At 40.5% G+C, this 21,936-nt stretch overlaps 1 protein-coding gene across 1 annotated transcript in view; it reads right to left on the reverse strand.

The window, feature by feature from the left end:
• The window catches only part of PRICKLE4 (prickle planar cell polarity protein 4), a 61,559-nt gene that overhangs the window by 22,737 nt on the left and 16,886 nt on the right, over window positions 1–21,936 (reverse strand). The window contains exons 2-4 of the mRNA XM_072137342.1: window positions 17,564–17,720; window positions 16,082–16,183; window positions 2,646–2,783 (exon numbers count right to left, since the gene is read on the reverse strand). Coding sequence (XP_071993443.1) covers window positions 2,646–2,783; window positions 16,082–16,183; window positions 17,564–17,710 — 387 coding nt within the window. The 5' untranslated portion in view covers window positions 17,711–17,720. The remainder of the gene's footprint in view (window positions 1–2,645; window positions 2,784–16,081; window positions 16,184–17,563; window positions 17,721–21,936) is intronic.

Raw genomic sequence — 21,936 nt, forward strand, 5'->3', positions numbered from 1 at the left:
ATATATCTACTATAATACTGCCCCCAATGCAAAAGAATATAACTACTATAATACTGCCCCTTATGTAAAAGAATATTCCCCCTCTCCTCCCCTCCTGCCCCCAGTTCTAGTGTCCCCCTGTTTTATTTCCCCTCTCCCCCCGTTCTATTCCCCCTCCGCTTCTACCCCCAGTTTTATCCCCCTGCCCTAGTTCTAGTTTCCCTCTCCCCTCCTGCCCCCAGTTCTATTCCCCTCTCCCCTGCTGTCCCTAGTTCTATTCCTCTCTCTCCCCTGCCCTAGTTCTAGTTTCCCTCTGCCCTCCTGCTCCCAGTTCTATTCCCCTCTATCCTGCTGTCCCTAGTTCTATTCCCCTCTCTCCCCTGCCCCCAGTTCTAGTTTCCCTCTCCCCTTCTGCCCCCAGTTCTATCCCCCTCCCTCTGCCCCCAGTTCTAGTTTCCATCTCCCCTCCTGCCCCCAGTTCTTGTTTCCCTCTCCCCTCCTGCCCCCAGTTCTAGTTTCCCTCTCCCCTCCTGCCCTAGTTCTAGTTTCCCTCTCCCCTCCTGCCCCCAGTTCTAGTGCCCCTCTCCCCTCCTCCCCCCAGTTCTAGTGCCCCTCTCCCTTCCTGCCCCCAGTTCTAGTGCCCCTCTTCCCCCTTTCCCCAGTTCTAGTTCCCCTCTCCCCATCCTGCCCCCAGTTCTAGTTCCCCTCTCCCCTCCTGCCCCCAGTTCTAGTTTCCGTCTCCCCTCCTGACCCCAGTTCTAGTTTCCCTTTCCCCTCCTGCCCCCAGTTCTAGTCCTCCCACCCACTGCTGCCTCCTGTTCTAGTTTCCCTCACCCCACAATGAGCAGCTCTGTTCCGCAGGAGGCTGTATAGAAGAGAAGCTGGAGGGTCATGTGATTACATTTTTGCATTACTTTACTTTTATTACATTTTTGCCACAAATCGCAGCAAAAACTTAATAAGATTGTGCCTTGCTGCTGCAATGGAAGAACCTGTCCTTAAAGGTCACTTAAAATTACCCATACAAGCTGAACATATCTTTGAAAACTGATATTATACAGTAGTACAACTATCACTATATTGTTCCATAGTCTGTATGTAAGCCATCTATGCAAATGACCCCATCTGAGTCACATCATACTCTTTCCTCTGAGCTGTGTCCTTCCTACTCAGTTGCGTCTTCAGCTCATTCCCTTAGCTGAAGAGAATTCCTATGGGAGGGTTGAGACTTCTTTACAGCCAACATCTCTCAATCCTCTCTTTCACCCCTTTCTCACACAGCCAGGGTCTCTCTCATTCCTGATTGATGCAGCAGAGCCGAGTTCACTAGGCTAAAGAGAGAACGAAGGCTCCATTTCAATCAGGAAGCTGGAGGCATGGCAGAGCTATGCTTATGCGTCTGGGGGGGAGGGGAGGTGTTCGATTCGCGTTAAATGCCCCTTACACGCCGCGGTCAGTGTGACTGTGGCGTGATAGGGGTTGACACCCCCGATCGGAGAGATCTCCGATCGCGGGTGTTAGAGGTGGTTGTCGCCTATTATATACAGCTGACACCCACAGCTTCTGGCGCCGCCTCCATTTAGGGGTAATAGTACTGCAAAATGCAGGAACGCACCTCCCGCCATGCAGTACTATTACGTCAAGGTAAGGGGTTAATAGCTTGGCCCTTTCCTTATCTACCTCCACCATAACCCCTAGGTTATTCCTCGGAGGTCAACATTTTCAGTTTTAAGTTTATTATTGATATATGTGTAACGGGGATTGTTTTTACTTTTCTTGACAATATTTCTTTCAGTCTCCATTTTTGCTGGCTTAGATTTTTTACAAAATTATTTTTTTCTTTCTATAATACTGTAATGACCCACTACCTTCTTGTTTGAGTAGTTCAAAAGCTTTATCTTTCTCATTTTTTGCCTGCCTTACTTCTGTTAACCATGTTGTTTTTTCTTGTTTCTGTTATACTTCTTTCCATACTGTATATGTTTTTCACAGGATCTTTATAGAATATTTTTTTAAATGTCCCATTTATTCAAAGTTCCACAGCTCCCCTTCAATGCCCATATTATTTTTTTGGGCTATATAACTAAAGAAATCTTTCATTTAACATCCCTCCAAAACAACTAAAAAAAATAAAGATTTGATGTGCAGCCTTTGTAAGGAGCACTGTCCTTGGAAACTACTCCAGATAATCATCCTTCATTGTGTTCTGCCATACAGAATCTCAGAAAACAGTGGGGGGGGGGGGGGGATATGGATCACTATTATCACTGGCTTGCTGGTTGCCTTTTTGGAACTTTTTTGGTGAAAGGCACTGCTGTGAGACTTTTCAGACGCATGTCCAACTTGATAGAGGACAAACATGGCAGTACTGTGCACCTAAAAAGGTGCATTGCGCCTAGAAAGTTGCACAGCAGTGGAGTGCATCTGAAAAGGTTCATGTCCCTGCTTTGCACTTGGTCAAGTGAAACTCCAATTGTCACTGGGGTAAAAAAAAAATTATCTGGAAGTACAATTATAAAATATACAGTTTCGACTTGCATACAAATTCAACTTAAGGACAAACCTATGGCACCTATCTTGTATGTAACCCGCAACTGCTTGTACTAACATCATCACTGCTTGTACTAAAATCATCTTAAAAACAAAAATTTTAGTTGTATGCTTACCCTCATGCAGCAACTCTCAGAACTGTCATCAGTGACATGCACAATGGCCCTGTGTTTCATGGAATGGACCCTACGATGTGCGCTGAATTCTTGAAGTTCTCTCTTTTCAAATTCTCCCAAAGCAGTACAGAACCTGTCCTGAAATACATAAAGGTAAGGCAATATAATTTCATTTTATATATATCAATAATTTATTAGAGGCACATTTGTACTGATGGTTTCAGTTAGTTACATACCGTATTTTTCGGACTATACGGCGCACAAAAAATCCTTTGATTTTCTCAGAAATCAAAGGTGCGTCTTATAGTCCAATGCGCCTTATATAAGAAACGTACTTACAGTCAACAGCTGCCTTGAACTGTGCACAGGTCTGCCACCTGCTGGTCATTCATCCTTGTAATTAGGAGCGCCTTATAATCCGGTGCGGCTTATATATGAACCTAGATGTTTTAGCAGGCATTTATTGATTTAGTGCGCCTTATAGTCCGAAAAATACTGTATTTTGTTTTTTTCATATTAAAGTTTTATTGAGTTTTTACAGTAAAAAACAAAACAAAAGTCTCACATATTATTATGTAGAGATAGAAATACAAGAAAATCTAGTACAATAAGCGGGAGCCATTACAACCCGATGGATTATTGCAATATAGATGTAACCATTAAGGAGGATCAGCCCTCCAGCTAGTTACATCTAGTGTTAATTGACACGTCTCTATAAAAGTTATCAGATAATGTACATTCTTCACTTTCCTGATATATTTACTATAAGGAAGAGTAGGAGGAGCCTTTGTAGTTATAAAATACAGAGAATCATTGAAGTGGTCTCCCAATACCTATCCACAAAATAGTCTGGCAAAAGTAAAGATTTTTTTTAGCTTCTATACAAAGACTAAATGCATCTAGACTTGAACATCTTGACTTGCATCTGGTTGTTTTCACACGTTTTGTGACATTTGGACAATAAAAAATAGTATTTTTTTTTTTAAAAATCATTTGATTTTGTGTTACTGTACAAAATCAATGTAAACTACTCTTGTTAATATTTGAATTATTGATATTTTCTTTTTTACACAGTGTTAACCCTCTGGGTCATATGGCATTTTAATTTTATTTTTGTAAATATTTTTCGATTTATAATTACAGTAATGGTGATACCAAAACATCAGTTTATTTATAAACAAAATACAACCTTTTTTACTATAGATGTTGTTACTAAGGTGTAAGTGTATTTTTTTTTTACAAAATTTATTTAAAATAAGCTTCACAACGGAAGGTTATTGTAAGCTTTTTTTTTTTTTTTTAAATCCGATAAATGTATTTTACCAGTTGTCCACATGAACAGGTGAAGATACAAAACATATTGTAAATAATAAGATGCAGATCACAGTAGGATCTTACAGAAATATAGCCAGTCTTATAAATCCCATCATTTTATGAATCCAGCCCCCCTACCTCGAGGAAAAAAAATCCCTCTCAGGTCTGGCACTTACATTTAACCTCAGCCTGCCAAATTCTATATCATTCGCATTTAGCTATGGGGATTATCTGTCCTTTTTCCCATGTCCCTGTAGAAATCAGCTTTGTCGGAGCTCCTCCATTGCCAGTCCTGGGCTTTCAATCCACTTAGCCCATTGTTTCACAAACTTTTTTCAGAGCCCATTTTCAGTTATCCTTTAATTTCTATCCGTATTGTATGATTCATCATCCAAGTCACTTCATTTCTGTGCTATACATTTCTCATTTCTTGTTCCTTTGGTATTCTAACATCATATACCCTTTGGGGCATATTTATCAGGACCTCTGAGCAATGCCAGTGGAGCAGAGGCCCTGAAATAATTGCAAATTCTAGCTCAATGCTAGCACTTGCAATTATTTGCCCCGTTCCGCCACCTTCACGCCAGTGGGGCGTGAAGGGTGGGGGGCGCGGCCGGCTGAGCGAAGGACGCGGCTGGGCGGGAGAGGGCCGCCGGCGACTTTTCATATGTGGCGTAGGATAAACGCTGCTCAGCCGGCTGCCACGATACATCGTGAGGCTGAAGCCTCTTGATGTATCCTGCTGCGAACATACAGCGGCAGGGCTATCATACGCTGGCGCACGAGCACCAGTGTATGATAAATATGCCCCTTTGTATTAATACAATCGCCTCACTCCACAAGACTCTCAATTCACTATATCTCCACAACATATTTAGGTCATCCACTCTGTCCTGCATACACCTTGTACACTTTGTATCCATTCTTAGTTCCACTTGTCAGTGCACCCTAGGTGTATTATACTCCCTGAATATCAAAATTAATTGCGATCTTTTGTGCCACATTAATAGACAATGGGGCAGATTTAATAAGCAGATTAAAAGTAAGAATGTTCTGAGTTGACCATGGCAGCAATTACAGACAGCTTGATAAATCTGACCCAATTTCCCAGGAAAAGATGTCACTTCCCCCCAGTTTGCATCTGTAAAGGTCCTCAGAATGTCTTCACATTTTCTCCCAGTCACCACCAGTGGGTTTCCCTACTCCTTGGATAAGAAGGGAGCATATAGGAGAGATATTATACCTCCAGTCCCTTCAGCTCTTATTATTGCCTCTAACACTTCCAAGGAGCATACTGTATATACTCGAGTACAAGCCGAGACCCCTAATTTTACCACAAAAACTGGAGAAACCTATTGACTCGAGTATTTAGCCAAGGGTGGGAAAGGCATTGGTCACAGCCTCCCCAGAATATAGCCTGCCAGCCCCTGTAGTATACAGCCAGTCCCCTGTAGTGAGGTAGCCAGCCAGTATTAACTAAATACTCACCATTCCGACGGGGAGCTCCTCTTGTATCTTCATGTTCGCGGCAGGTCTGCAACAGCTCCCTCTGCAGCTCTTCCTGCCAGCTGCAGGTCCGCAACATCTCTATGCGCATGGCCCGGGCGGCGCACAACTGTGATGTCAGCATGATAAACATGACAATGAGCAATAGACCATACAGAGTTATTCACATATCAATATGAGGATGGGTCAATACAAAAACCTCAAATTCTGTTAATGTCCAAAATGTCAGTATATGTCTGGATCACAGCTTGGTTAGACAAATCTTTTTGAGTGTATGGTATGAAAAACACATTAAACAAATTAACCCCTTATCACCAACACTAGTTTTCAGCTCAATGACCAGACTCGATTTTTTCAAATCTGACATGTCTCAAGATAATTGGTTATAACTTCGGAACGCTTTAACATATCCTGGTGATTTTGAGACTGTTTTCTCGTGACACATTGTACTTCATGTTAGTGGTAAAATTTAAGTGATAAGTTTAGCATTTCGTTCTGAAAAAAAATGAAAATTTGGCAAAAGTTTGTAAAAATTCTTCATTTTCCAAGTTTGAAATGTTCTGCTTTCCAGACAGGAAGTAAAACTACCCAAAAAGCTTGATAATTAACATTTACGGAATGTCTTCTTTATGTTTGGATGATATCCTAGGCGTCCTCTCATTTTTCTAGGATGTTATGAGGCGCAGAACTTTAGGTGCGATTTTTCTCATTTTCATGAAAATTTCCAAAACTCACATTTTGAGGGACAACTCGACTTTCAGGTGACTTTGAAAGGCCTAAATAATAGTAAAACCCAATAAATTACCCCGATATAAAAAGTTCACCCCTCAACATATGTAAAAAAAACTTCTATTGATTCTATTAACCCTTTAAGTGTTTCACATGGGTTAAAACAATATGGAGCTGCGATTTAGAAACTTTTGAATTTTTTGGGGAAAATACATTAATTTAGGCCAAAACTGACAGTTTCATAATAAATTAAATGATGAAATGCTCTGCAACGTTTGATGCCCAATTTCTCCCGAGTGTACTGATACCCCATATGTGGTGGTGTCCTGCTGTATGGGCGCACGGCCAAGCATAGGATCAAAGCAGCGCTATTCACAGCAGATTTGTATTGTCACATTGTACAAACTATAAATTTGATTTTTTTATTAATATGAACATATGAGGGCTTATTATATGCAGGATGAGATGCAATGTATAGATAATTCATTTTGAGGGGTCTTAAGCTAATTCATGAGATTTTATTAACTATTTCAAGGGGGGCACAAACAAAATAATCAATTTTTATTTGGGATTTTTAGCACTTTTTCCCCCACTCACCGTAACGTAAAAATAATATTTTATCTTTATTCTCTGGTTCACTACGATTGCGGTGATACCTCATTTATATCGTTTTTCTTATCTTTGCTCAATTTTACTGAGCAAAACCAATACAGGCAGTCCCCGGGTTACGTACAAGATAGGGTCTGGAGGTTTGTTCTTAAGTTGAATTTGTATGCAAGTCGAAACTGTATATTTTATAATTGTAGTTCCAGACAATTTTTTTTCTTTTGCCCCAGTGACAATTGGAGTTTTAAAATTTTTGGTGTAATTGGACCAAGGATTATCAATAAAGCTTCATTACAGACACCTTACAGCTGATCAGTGCAGCCTGGGACTATAGTAACATCCAGAGAGCTTCACCAGAGATCACAGTGGGCAGAGGGGTCCGTCTGTAACTATGGGTTGTCTGTAAGTCGGGTGTCCTTAAGTAGGGGACCGCCTGTATTGGAGAAAATCGCATTGTTTTTACTATCAGGGCCATAACTTCTGTGTTTTTCTGTTGTCAGATCTGGTTGAGGGCTTATTTTTAGCGAAAAGAGTTGTTCTATTCAGTCGTATCATATTAGGGAACATAGCTTTTTTTGATCACTTTTAAGAACAATTTTTGTGATGGTGTTTGATGAAAAATTGTATATTACGGGAAGTTTTTCGTCTTTATTTACGTTGTTCACCGAGCACGTTCAATATTGATTTAGATTTATTGTAAAGATTAATACGCGGTGATACCAAATGTGTACTTTTTTTTGTGTTTTATATACTTTATTTGCAATATATGTAAAACAGGGGAGATTATGAGACTTTTATTTTACTTATTTATTTAATTATTATTCTAAAATGATTTAATCTTTTTTTTTACATTTTCCATCCTTTGGCTTGAACAAGCGATCATCCGAGAAGAGGAGCCGGGAGCCTCGGGGCACTCGTCGGACCCCGCGGCAGGAGGGATCGGATCCCCCGGTAAGCACCGGGGGGGGGGGGGGTGTCCGATCCACGTGGTACACGCTTACACCCCGCAGTAAGCGTGTAAGGAGTTAATCACCCGGGATTAAAGTTTTTCTGATCCCGGGTGTTAGTGCTCGACATCTTCTTCTCATGCCCCGCCGTAGAAAGGCATAAGAAGTGTTAGAAGAAGTAGGATCAGTCGTCCTGATCCCTTTAAAGGAAATTTATGATTTGGGTCTGTTTCTCTGCAACCATGACGAGTTGTTTTTCTACCCAACAGTTCTACTTTGATTCATCTGAATATAAGACCTAAGATTTGTTTTCACATTTTGGCTCTTATAGATGATGTCCATTACAGGCCTCTCTCTTATTTGCAAGTGGGAGAATCGGTGGTTGACTATATACTTTTTCCCCCACTGTATAACTCAAGGAATAGGACCATAGAGAGGTTTAACCACGGGCTGAGCCCTCTCCATAGCCGTTAAGTCTTTGCTGCATATTGCAGCAAAGACTTACCGGTAGCACCCGCGATCCCGGGTGCTATGTCGTCGATAGCCATGGGCGCCCCCATCTTGCAGAGGATCGTCGCTCAACGTGACATCATCGGGGAGCGGCGATCTGTGACCATGACAGCCTCGGGTCTTCTGAAGACCCCAGGCTGTCTCCTTTTAACCCTTTCATTGTAATGAATGAATGAATAAAAAAACCTAAAAATTCAAATCACACTCCCTTTCCCTAGAACTGATATAAATATAAATAAACAAAATAGTTATTGCCGCGTCTGAAAATGCCCGATCTATCAAAATATAATAACGTTTTTTCAGTACCTTTAACACCTTAACGGAAAATAGCTCCCAAAATCGAAAATGGCACTTTTTTGCCATTTTAAAAACTATTAAAAATTCTATAAAAAGTGATCGAAAGGTCGTACAGTCCTAAAAATGGCAGGATTGAAAACGTCATCAAAAGTCGCAAAAAATTACATTAGCCACAGCTCCGTACACCGAAGTATGAAAAAGTTATTAGCGCCAGAATATGGCAAAATCAAAACAAATTTTAACCTATTAAAGGACACCTATCATCAGGTCTGTGTCACTTGTCCTGTCACTACTACCTGTTGGAGCAGCTCACAAGGATCCATCCCAGCCTTTATCTAGTCAATTCATACATTAATCATTGTACAATCATATTTTCTTTATTATGTAAATGAGGCTGGTCACATGGTTAGAGGCAGTGATGTCACCCCTGTGACCCCTCCCCTCTCATCCCCCTGCTCATGTCTGTGTGTAATGTATAGTAAAGCATTGCTGGTGTGTGTGCTGCATCTTCTGTCATGCTGCATCCTCCTAATACACATGTAAGAGACACAGACATCAGCTACACAAGTACCTGACATGTTCTGCTATACACATGGCTGCCTGGAGCTGTTGTATCTCTCCTATACACACACAGGCTGCAGGGGGTGCCAGCACCAGGAAGCACATCATTATACAGCCTCACACCATTATACAGGCTGTCACCATTATACAGGCTGTCACTGGGGGTATGGCTGTGCCTCCCACTCACGAATAAGCTGAACAGCATGAATATGCTAATGATTCATTGGACATTTCACAGGTCATTTGCATACAGCTTTAGGACCTCATTGCTTAGGTTTACAGGCATTTAGAGGGACAATGAATGGATAGAGGCAATGCTCTCTAATGGCAGTTTATGAAAATATATTTAGTTTAGGGGGGTTATTTTGCATGACGGGTTCTCTTTAAAGCCAAAGCCACTTTTCACCTTCCTGACACGGCCCATTTTTTCAAATCTGCCCTATGTCACTATAAATGGTTATAACTTTGAAACGCTTTAACATATCCAAGTGATTTTGAAATTGTTTTCTCGTGACACCTTGTACTTCGTGTTAGTTGAAAAATTTTGGTGGTATGTTTTGCATTTATTAATGAGAAAATCAGATATTTGGTGAAAATTTGGAAAAATTATTTTCGAACTTCAAAATGTTCTACTCTTTCCATAAAAAAACTTAATAACTAACATTCACTGAAAGTCTACTTTATGTGGATATGTTTTTTTTTAATGCATACTATCATTTTTGTAGGACGTTGTGGGGCTTTGAACGTTAGGTGCGATTTTTCACATTTTCATAGAAAAAGCAAAATCCTGCTATTGAGGGACCTGCTCAGGTTTCAAGTCACTTTGAGAGGCCTAAATAAAAGTAAAACCCCATAAATTATTATAATTATTATAGAAACTATATCCCTCAATGTACGTAAAACAACTTTTATGAAGTTTGTTAACCCTTTAATTGTTTTACAGGGGTTAAAACAAAATCAGATGCAATTTTGAAAGTAAATTTTTTTTTGTTTAAATGAATGTGTTTTTCATAAAATGTACAAATTCTCGGTGGAAAAAATACCGAAACGCTCCACAAAATTTGAAACCCAATCTCTCCCCCGTATAACACTACCCCATAGGTGGTGGTAACCTGCTGTATGGGCACATGCCAGGGGATCGAAGGGAAGCTGCGCCATTCAGAGCAGATTATGCATTGGCTAAACAATCTTTATTTTTTTGGTAATTTGGACATATAAGGGATAGTTTTTTGCGACATGAGATGCACTTTACAAATATTTCATTTTAGTGGGTCATTAGCTTATTGATGAGATTTTATTAATTCTTGAATGTATGGGTGAAAAGAAAATTGTCAATTTTGGTGCCCTTTCTTTTAGTATTTTTTGGGGGTCGTACACTGAGAATACTATATTATCTTTATTCTATAGATCACTACGATTACGGTGATAATTCATTTATATAGTTTTTCATTTATTTTTACAATTTTACTGGAAAAAAAATAATATAGAGGAAATCTCATTTGTTTTTGCATCGCTATTCAGAGACATAACTTCAATATTTTTTGGTTGACAGAGCTAGTTTAGGGCTTATTTTTTACGTGCTGAGTTGTCATTTTCAGTGGTACCATTTTGGCGCATATAACTTTTTTCGATCACTTTTTAGAACATTTTTGTGAAGAGATTTTATGAAAAATGTTTCTCGGGTTTTGTTTTTACACCGTTCACCGAGCAGGTCCAATAATGTTTCTGAGTTATTGTAGGGAGTGTTACGGAAGCAGCGATACCAAATATGTGGGTTTTTTGGCGATTTTGTTTTTTTTTTTTACTTTATTACATGTGTATAGGGAATGTTTGTGTTTAGGGGACTTAAACTTGATTTAATTAATCCTTTTTATTAAATGTGCCTTTATTTAATGTTTAAAACAAGAAGAGCTTGTTCAAGCTCTTCTTCACCTTACACAGTGTAATACAGATGCTGCGCACGCTTAGTGTTTTGCAGCCGGCAGGACCCGGCTCCGGTAAGAAGATCGCGCAGGCAGGGAAGGGGGGTTGTCTGATTCCCGCTAAATCTGTCGCGATCTCTGATCACGGGTGTTAGAGGCATGTGTCGGCTGTATACTATAGCTACAGCTATAATTACAGCTTCTGGCAACGTAATATTACTGCATAATGCGGGAACGCACCTCCCACCATGCAGTACTATTACGTCAAATGTCGGTAAGGGGTTAACACTGCATTCTTCCAAAGAGGCATATCAGCTTTTGTATCAGTGAAATGAGCTACAATTTTGGCCGCTTTCTAGACATGAATTGTTAATCTGTGTAAAGGGGAAGTGGAAGTCGCAGGAAGCCTAATATGGACCAGAAAGTCATAAGATGCAAGTAATGGCATAGGTGATGTCCTCAGTTGGCCATTTTGTACCCAATGGAATTGATATTGCAATTTCCCTAAGTAATATAAATGAAAATTCAGAAGTGCCATACTGGTTTGCATTTTGGGGCTCTAAAGGGACGCTTAGGCCTGATTTTAGGCCTGGCGTTGCCCCATACCAATTTACCGGTGTTAGAATGTAGCTCTTTGAAAAACTTCTGGGAAATAGAGACTGCAGAATGTTAAAGCACTTATAGACATTTGTGGAGGATTATCAATTTGACTAGGTTTTTACGACCTGCGACCAAGACTGGCAAAAACTTCCAAGCTTTGTATTTTGTTGTGAAGCATTAGTAGCGTATCAGTGATGTCAGGGTTCTGGGGTAGTGGACCCACCGTACCACTGCGAGGGATGACGTAAACGGACACTTGGGAGTGGAGTCTAAGTGGTACCTGGTTTTCACCAGAGCCTGGCACAAAGCAGAATTGTGGTTGGGGACAGGCAGGAGATCAGGACAAGCAGCACGGGATCAAAGTCAATGGTAGAGCAGAAGGTTAGGGCAGGCAGCAGAGGAACGTAGTCAGGAACAGAACCAGCGTCACAACATGAAATCACAATATAAGCGCAGGACATAAAGAAGTAAGCTTTCTCTACGGCACAAACATTCGGCAGAGGCCGGCTATTTAATAGGTCAGCGTCTGGAGCGCAGAGGTAAGGGAGGGTTCCTCTGTGTAAAAGGAATTCTGGGAGAGTTTACGATTGTTTACTCTTTGGGGATTGGCACATGCAAGGACTGAATTTGAATTTCTGCAGGGACCCCATAAGGAAAGGCCATTCAACAGAGTTGAAGGCTTTTCCTGTGTAGAGAGACGCCAGAGTCCAGTTCTCTTCATACACAATGCGACTGTAAAAGCCACAGCCCAATGGGTCCGTTTTGAGCTTAAGGAGTAAAACTATAGTAGCTACTGCTAGGGATTCAGGGAGAGACCGGTCACGGAAGGAGTCATTGCACATATATAACCGTTTGGGAAGAAGCAATTCTTTATACCTATTGTAAACCTATTTAGGGAGGCCATCTGATCCTGGGGCTTTTGTATTGTTTAGGGTCATTAGAGCCTCTGCCACCTCCTTCATGGATATGGGGGCATCTAGACCCTCTGCTTGCTCCACAGAGAGGGAGGGGAAGTCTATACCCTCCATATAGGATTGTATCTCTGCAGTTGATTTGTCTATTGTGGAGATGTGTAGGTGTGTATAGAATTGCTTAAATCTGTCAATTATAGCTCTGTCACTGATCTTATAACCAAGAAGCGATCAAAGAGTTTTGCTTGGCCATGTGGGCTAGAAGGTTTGCAGATTGATTCCCTAGTTCAAAAGCTGTTTGTTTATAATATAATAATTTAGAGTTTACTCTCTCTGTGAAGTACAATCAGCCTGTATTAAGATTGGCTTCTGAAGGATCCGAAATGCACTGCTGTTTCAAGACCTAATCGCTAGTTTGATCACCTTTCGATTGGACTCCTTATTAATGAAAGAAATTGGAGGCATTCTCACAGGAAGCCCTTGAGAGTATACCATTGCCCTCCTATGTTTTGTATATTTGGGTGTGCTTCTAGGAAACCTGTCAATCCTGTGTGTCTATAAGGCCAAGCCAGCCGGCATGAACTCTGATCTTGTGTACCACTGACCTGGTAGGTCCTTATATAAGGCACAGCATTCGGAAGCAGAACCCAAAATGTAATCGGGGAAAGGAAGCAAAGTGCGGATCTCTGACAGGAATAGACTTGGGATGTAAGGAATTCCTGTCTCCATTAATCTACCCAGCCCTTTTTAGCCAGAAATAACCCCAAGGTGGTGGCCGGAGGATTAGCCTTGGACTTATCCCATGATGTTGACTGTCGAGTTGTTGGTAATGTACTAAGTTCAGGTCCCCCATACATATAGTGGTGGCATGTTGATAGATGGCTTAAAAAAGTGCAGTTTTTTCCAAACCCCCTGCTGGAAGCCATAGTGAGTCTGTATATTTTGTATGGAACCCCATTAACGCACAACTTGACTGGCCAACGGTTCCCAGCTCAATGGCCATTAAGGAGACCTCTCTTAATGACAAGGTGGAGTTCTGTGAGGGGTTGTGACTTCTAATTTGGTCACACACCATGATGTCTTTTCTTGGGGCGCAAGAACCACAAACATTCTAAGAAAATACTTGTATATCAGGCATATCCGCCTAAAGAAAGTTAAATGAAAAGGACACTCGGCGGAGCCTAAGGGTAGGAGGGCACTCTATTAGGTGACATGGAAGACGATTACAAGAAATGGGCATTGTGACAGTGACATAGCATCAGAGTCTAGAAAACGAACCTGCTCTTAACATAAACAATAAAACATAATCGAACAGTGAGTTCGATGTTGTCCCCCTAGATATTTGGGGGATACCCTTGCCCAAATGATATTAGTTGGCAAAGCGTATGAGTTCATAAGCCCACAGTGACATTATTGCAATACGTACACAGTTGCATAAATAAGGTTAACATTGTAACACAGTTATGCAAAAAGAAAATAAAATAATTTTAAACCTGGTTTCCGGACCGCTGACACGTAAGTCTCAGATCAACAGTCCTGCAATATAACCACTAACATTTTTTCAAACCTGGCAAGCGATGCCCACATGGCAGTGCTAATACCACCATTTAAATGCTACATTGATGCAACAGGGATCTGTAGCGAGTGGGTAAGCATCAGGCCACCTTTCTAGTGGCTGTGTGCAGTGCCACTGCATCACCTTTCTGCCAGGCCGTATACCCGATATCTGCTGACGGCTGGGGTCACTCTGAGCTCTCCGGGAAAGGCAGGATGGCCTGTGGGGTACTCCGGGAGGCACTATACATGCCTAGAACTTGGATGGCTCAGGATGGTGACAGAATTTTGTGGGCAGTTAGCGGAGCTCACTCAGTTGCGTTCGGACATGTTGGCTGCTAGCCACCTTGTCCCTCAATTAGACAGATGTCAGCTAGTCATTATGCATACATCTGAAGGTTGAGCATAATAAGGGTAAAAAAAGAGATGGAAAATATCTTCTATTACACAGTTACCATTGGTGTATGCTCATCCTTATGGCAAACTGGGCTTTCAATACATATTGTGTTATTCTTACGTGGTGTAAGGTGCACAATTAAGTTGTCCGAGACTGGATGTATTTCTCATCTGTGGATGGTCACTCAATGAAGCAGGCATAAGAGATGTAATCATTGATCCATATGGATTGACAGTGTCCAATCTAAAGGTCCACTGGGCCTCTTTTTGTAAAATGATTGATTCCAGTTTCCACCTCTAGACAGAGGTTTCACTATTTCTTGGTCTTGAAAACAAAAAGATCTTAGGTATCCATTATGCTTTTGCCAGACATGGTTTGCGATAGGAGTATCCCATCGATTGTCAATATCACCCACATGTTCCTGAATTCTCTTTATGGGTCTAAAAGTCTTTCCCACATAGTTTTGAGGGCAGGAACAGGTGAAGAGGTAGACAACGCTAAACCAATTAATGAAGTCCCTGATCATGTACTTCTTTGCAGTCCTCACTTGAAAAGGTCTTAAACATTTCAACATTTTTACAGCTGCTACATTGCCCACTAGTAACAGCATCATTTGGTTTCCTATCAAGGATGTCTAAGGGGAAACCCTTCAGTTTAATTTGATCCTTTCCACATTTCAGTGGGAATGACAACTTGACCAGGGGAGGAAGTTATTAATTGCTGTCTCTTTTTTGTGGATATTCATTTGCAGTGTGCCTGATTTTGAAATGAATCTTAGTCCAAGCTTGATCACAAATTCCTCAAACATGTCTTTGGATGACGTCCATATTATCAGGCCATTGTCTATGTATCAGTGCCCTACAGAGGAAAAAGTAATGGCTGAGTACACAGTGAAGAAGATTCTACCTCTCTTCCTTCATTAGGCTAATACCTAACTACAGGGGGTCCCCTACTTAAGGACACCCGACTTACAGACAACCCATAGTTACAGACAGACTCCTCTGACCTCTGGTGAAGCTCTATGGATGCTTTACTATAGTCCCAAATTGTAATAATCAGCTGTAAAGTGTCTGTACTAAGGCTTTATTGATAATCCTTGGTCCCATTACAGCAAAAAAATGTTTAAACTCCAATTGTCACTGGGGCCAAAAATTTTTTTGTCTGGAACTACAATTATAATACATTTTCGACTTACATACAAATTCAACTTAAGAACAAACCTCCGGACCCTATCTGGTACGTAACCCGGGGACTGCCTGTACTAAACTTTCAAACGTACCCTTGGAATTCACCTTTGCACACATCCCCTAACTGCATGTAGCTTTCACTTTCTTTTCTCTAAACCTCCTTCTGTCTATGTAATCCCTCATTAATTGATACCATTAAACAGGCTTATCTGCAGACCAATGCACCCTCAGGTTTTTGTAAATATCAAAAGTCCCTGCTTCATTAAGCATTATTTATCTATTGGAGGCACTACTACTAATCCTTCATATAGATAGAGGATCAGCACGGAATTATAACTCTTATATTCTTATCCTACAGACCGCTTTTTAATTGGTAATAATGTCAGTTAACTTACATCACAGTCTTGTGGTGGCAGCAAGTGAAGCAAAGTTCGGACAAACTTCAGTTCTTCTGTGTCACTGCTCGGTAACATGTATCCATTAGAGCTTGAATAGGGCTGATGAGACAAAGGGTCAAAAACTGTAGGTGGGATGTCTGCCTAACAGTGAAAGTATGTCACAGGAAAATGCATTGTTTGTCCAGCTTCAAGGAAACTTCATGGAAGTCCATAAAACTTGAATTGTATTGTTGAATAGTTCATCATGATGAAGGCTCTATTCCAAAGCACGTAGGCTTTGTGCTTTCTGCCATTACGGATACCTGTTGGAGGATAAATTGTTTTAACCATGCAACAATAAAATTCAAGTTTTATGGGTATCCATGGAGTTTCCTTGAAGCTGGACAAACATTGCATTTTCCTATGTTTTACTTGTAAACAGAAGGGGAATTAAAGCATCAGATTAGGTGACCTGACTCTCCGTTTTTATGTTTCAAACCGGAATATTATGGTATATTTAAGTTTATGCAGTGGATTTGGAAGTGCATATCTGAAAAATAATGCTATGACTGCTATAAAGCTATTGGAATGCAGGCAGTCCCCGAGTTACATACAAGAAGGTTCTGTAGGGGTGTTCTTAAAGAAGTTCTCCAGTGACAGCAAGTTAGTTCCTATCCTGTGGATAACTTGCTGATTGGTAGGGGTCTGAGTGAATATGAGAATCAGTGAATATCTCCTCTATTCATCACTGTGTGATGAGACCCCCATGGATCACGAGAAAGGGGGTTATTTGTATACCTGTTGTAACCAGATGAATAAAGCAATTAGTAGAGCATGTACCCGCTGCTATATTCATCACTCTATTAACTGAGTGATCAACTATATCCATCAGCACTAAAGATAAATAAAGCAGCCGGCTGGGGGTATATTAGGATTTTCTCATGGCTGAGACCCACCACCGTTGAGCAAGTTATCCCCTTTCCTGTGTGGGGCTGTTCTGTTGTCACTGGAGAGCCCCTTTATGTTGAATGTGTATGCAAGTAAGAATAGGCATATTTTCGAAGTGTAAGGATTACCAATAAAGCTTCATAGCAGAAATATTACAATTGATCAATGCAGCCTGGGACTAAATAATAGTCAGCCGCCTGTTGACATCATGGTGGGTGCGCTACCATTGGTGACACACTATGATTTCAGCAAGCGGCTGATGTCATGGGGTGTGTGAAGCACAGGGACACGGAGCTGGAGTATCGCAAGAAAGAAGAGAACCTGTGCGAAGGTGTCAGAAAGTAAGAACAGAGTTTTTTTTTTTTTAAAGGACTCAAGTATAAACCAAGTTAGTTTTTTTGTGCTGAAAAACTCAGCTTATACTTGAGTATATACTGTACATTAAAACAAAAGCTGCATTTCAGAAAAATATTATAAGCATTTCTTATGATGGTTGGTTGCATCCTATTTCTAAACTGAAACTTAGCTACATAAATAATGACCATCTCCTACCTTAACATCCAGATAATATTCCAAGGCACACCCTGAATCACTGTCAGAAGAGGATACAGTAGACGATGAAGATGCATCACTTTGATCTGGAGCTTCTGGTGTCATTTGGAAAGACAAACAAGGATGCTCATCTACTGAAAGGGCCATCCACAAAAGCCTGTTAAGCAATAAAGTTTGTCATTAAAATACAAAACTTACATCTAGTGCTCCAGTAAGTATGTCCCATGATTATTGAGCCAGAAATTTAATGAACAAGCAATTACTCTTGAGCACTTAGAGTTTTCGCTCACAGGACTTTTACCTATGTTGCCATCCTGTAAAATCCACTGATAAAAAAAAATGCAAAAAACCATCTAGGGCTTTTTTTGTGCACATTTGCTGCAGATTTGAATCACGGGAAATAAAACTCTCAGTGAAAATTTGCAGCTTAAAATGACAAGTTGCAAATTTATAACATGCTACTAGTTGACCATAATGATCTGGCTTATAATCCTGGTGCAGGTAAAGAAATCTTCCAGCTTGACAACCACAATGATCTTGCCCAGGTTCCACCTGTTGCTTGGTCACACTAGTTTCTCCTGGAAGAAAATAAAAGTGCAATAGTGCAACAGAGTTTCTTTGAACAAATAAAAACTTTTGTTGTACTCAAAAAAGTTATAGACAAAAAAACCTTATGACGAACATTCAGCTTCTTCCAGGGCTATCCTGTGAGCCAGATGAACATGGTCAACTAGTAGTGTATTATTCCGACACACAGGGGCAGATTTACTTACCCGGTCCATTCGCGATCCAGCGGCGGGTTCTCTGCGCTGGATTAGGGCCCGGCCGGGATTCATTAAGGTAGTTCCTCCGCCGTCCACCAGGTGGCGCTGCTGCACTGAAGAGCATCGGAACGCACTGGAGTTCACGAGCTGGGCTGAGTGAAGGTAAGTGCAAGCTCCACAACAGATTTTTTTTTTTTTAAATGCGGCGGTTTTTCCCAATCCGTTGGGTTTTCGTTCAGCCAGGAACCCCGATTTCCGTCGCGTGCATGCCAGCGCTGATGCGCCACAATCCGATCGCGTGCACGAAAATCCCGGGGCAATTCAGGGGAAATCAGCGCAAATCAGAAATATTCGGCTAACACGTCGGGAAAACGCGAATCGGGCCCTTAGTAAATGACCCCCAATGGGTTTTCAATAGAAGTAAGTATACATCTCTATTCTAAAATTCTGAATCTGAATCGGTACAGTATCTTCTCTCTATTCTTGTGCTACCTTTGCCACATTGTAGGAGAATCCTGAAGCGGAAGGAATATATTTTATTTAATCTAGGACTGTATAAAGTACTTTTTTGGACTTTTGCTCCATTTTTTTTTCTTTTTGCGCCATTGTCTTCTATTTTAGTGTGGTTGTTTTACAGTTAATCAATTGCCACTTTGCAGAAGCCATGATGAGTACTACTCAATTAAATATCACTTAATGAAGGGTTTGCGGTACAATATATTAATAAATGTACCTGGGGATTCTGTACTATATAATTATTACTGTTTTACTACTTATTATTAAATAAGGATGATGCCAACTGATTAGTAGAAATCTGTCCAAAAATAGTTTTTGATTGTTAATAAGGATCATAGAGATGGTTCAGTCATCTGGATAAATCTTCTTGGTTGCAAACGTTTCATCATATAAAATTCTCTTTGCCTAGATTTTATGATGTGTCTTTTTCAGGCACTTGTGAAGTTTTGCCTTGGACGATTTCCAGCATCTTCCATTTGGACATACGGTACCTTATTGTTATGTCCAAACATAACATATAATTGTGTTTTTCTGTTCTCACACTTTCTATCACATTTAACAATTTTCTATCACACACATTTTACAACAATACAAGATTTGTTAGAATGTAATAAAAGGTATATTATAAATAATTAAGTATAAATGACTAATGTCATTGGTTTGCTTTGATCTTATATGACGCTCCTCCTATTACAGAATTAGCTGTCGGTTAGACAACATACAATTGTTTACACCTCTCCCAGTCGCCCACTCTCCCTGCTGGATGTCCTTTCAAATACTCAGCTGACAGTGCACACTCCCTTCCTGACTCAGGATGCATCCACAAATCCTGTCTTGCTGATATTCTGGGGTAGATAAACACACCAGAAACTGTAAATACAAGAAACTTGAACTGTTTATTGTTAATGTACACACACACATTAAGTAGCCAACAAAGACTGTGTTATTTTTATTGGTTAAAAGCACTTTAGGCACTCCCACATTTGACAGGTGCAGAATATCAATCACAGAGCTAATGGATTTTACATTGTGAAGCTGGGGTGGTTTAAACCTAAAGCCGAGAAACAATGTCCAACAGTGGTGCCATCTTGATGAAATTAAGATAATAGTGTTCCGTGGATCTATCTGGATTTCTGACTGCCGGTATCCATTAGAGAATGGTCGGCACACTCCCAAGAATTTTGTTCTCTTTCTGGTCAACCTTGCATTTTGCTTTGTACTAATGGCATATGATTACTGTGAATATCCAATTATGTTAGTTATGGGAGCCTCGGAGAGACTCCCAGCTTCCATAGCAACGATTCATCCCCTTAACAGCACGATCCAAGCCAATATGGCGGCACACTTAATTAACACCAGCGATTGGTGCCAGCACTCAACAAAAGGGGATAACAGCAGGTGTCTGTTGTATAGTGCAGCAGACACCTACCCTGCACTTTGTTTTTCCATTATTTTTTTAAGTTTTTATCCTTAAAAGATATGTAACATTATAGTTTTAAAATATATAGTCGATATTTATTACATAAAATTACTTGTCTGAAATACTAAAAACAAACTAAACTTTAAAACCAGTATATCTCATCAAGTATATCTCCTCAACATTCATCCAGTCCAGCTCTTTTTTCCCGCACCTGAACACTATTTAGAGACAAGATAGGAAATGACAATGACATTTATAATTTTGTACCCACTGAGGAAGGAGCAGCAGCTCTTCTAGCATACCGTATAACATTTTATTAATCCCGCTGTTACCTCTATGAATGCAGCTACATTGAAGTTGGAACTATTCTAATATCCTAAACACTTGTATTAAGTTGTCTAAAAACATCTACAAACTCAAGAATTTCTATATTCTAGATACAAGACCTGATGTTCGTCTGCATTTACAAACTACTCACAACTTTCTTATAACTATAATACAATGCAGTGGCATACCAGGTCTGGGAGTAACTCCGGTGGATGAGGTCAGCAACATGCGCAGTACGGACTAATTGACGCCGACAGACCACGTCGAGGTAACCATATGTTTTTGTACTTACAACAGCTACAGATCTTTGGAAATAATATCAGAAAGAAATTATGTGCAATATGGTCAATTTATAAGTGCATTTTTACTGGTTTTCTAGAAATGCATTTTTTATGTATTTATTTTTTTACAAGGGCCCTTGTGTATACATGCTTTGCTGATTTTAAAGTTGCATTAGTATGAATCCGTATACTAAAGAGATATACTTGATGCGATATACTACTGTTCATTTTTTACCAGCCCTTGTAGTATATAGCCAGCCAGCCCCTGTAGTATATAGCCAGCCAGCCACTGTTTTATATAGCCTTCCAGCCCCTCTAGTATATAGCCTGCCAGCTCCTCTAGTATATAGCCTGCCAGCCCCTGCCCCCCCAGTATATCGGCATCGGCTCTGTGTCCCAGCGCGGACCGTCGCAGGCATCATGACGTCAGCCGCATGCTTGCATTCTAGTGTGTGCACTGACATTGGCACACACTATGAAGTCAGCAAGCTGCTGACGTCATGGTGCCTGTGACGGACCGCGCGGGGAGACAGAGCCGATACCGTAGCATCGATCAATAGACCTACCTGGGGCGTCGGAAGGTGAGTACACTGTTTGTTTGTTTTCTTGACTCTACAAAAGTTCAATAGTGCTCCTTCCCTTCCTCGCCCGCCATGTGCCCAGACAGTAGGTTACATCCACATAAAGGGTGTCCTCTTGTTCAGAAGAAACTGCACAATATTTTTGTAAATGGATTTCATAATTTTATTCAGTTTATGTGGGTACATTTTAGGGCTTAATGAATGTATTAATGATAAATATTAGTAAATACCAAATGAAAAGGTTGAGTGGTGAAGTTAATAGAACGGGGTGATATGTGGGGGTTTTCTATTAACAGACCTCCCAAAACCCCTATAGAAATAAAATGTTCCTTAAAATAATTGATTATAATATTTTCTTAAAAAATTAAGAGAATGCTGTTCGAGGTTTGATTTTTCTAGCATTGTAATAAAACAAAAGGACTACGCTCCCGCCCTATCCTTCACCCCTTCCTCTCACCACCTTATTACTACTCCATTCTCCCAT

This window comes from Engystomops pustulosus, chromosome 2, assembly GCF_040894005.1.
Source record: "Engystomops pustulosus chromosome 2, aEngPut4.maternal, whole genome shotgun sequence".
Classification (NCBI taxonomy): Eukaryota; Metazoa; Chordata; class Amphibia; order Anura; family Leptodactylidae; genus Engystomops; species Engystomops pustulosus.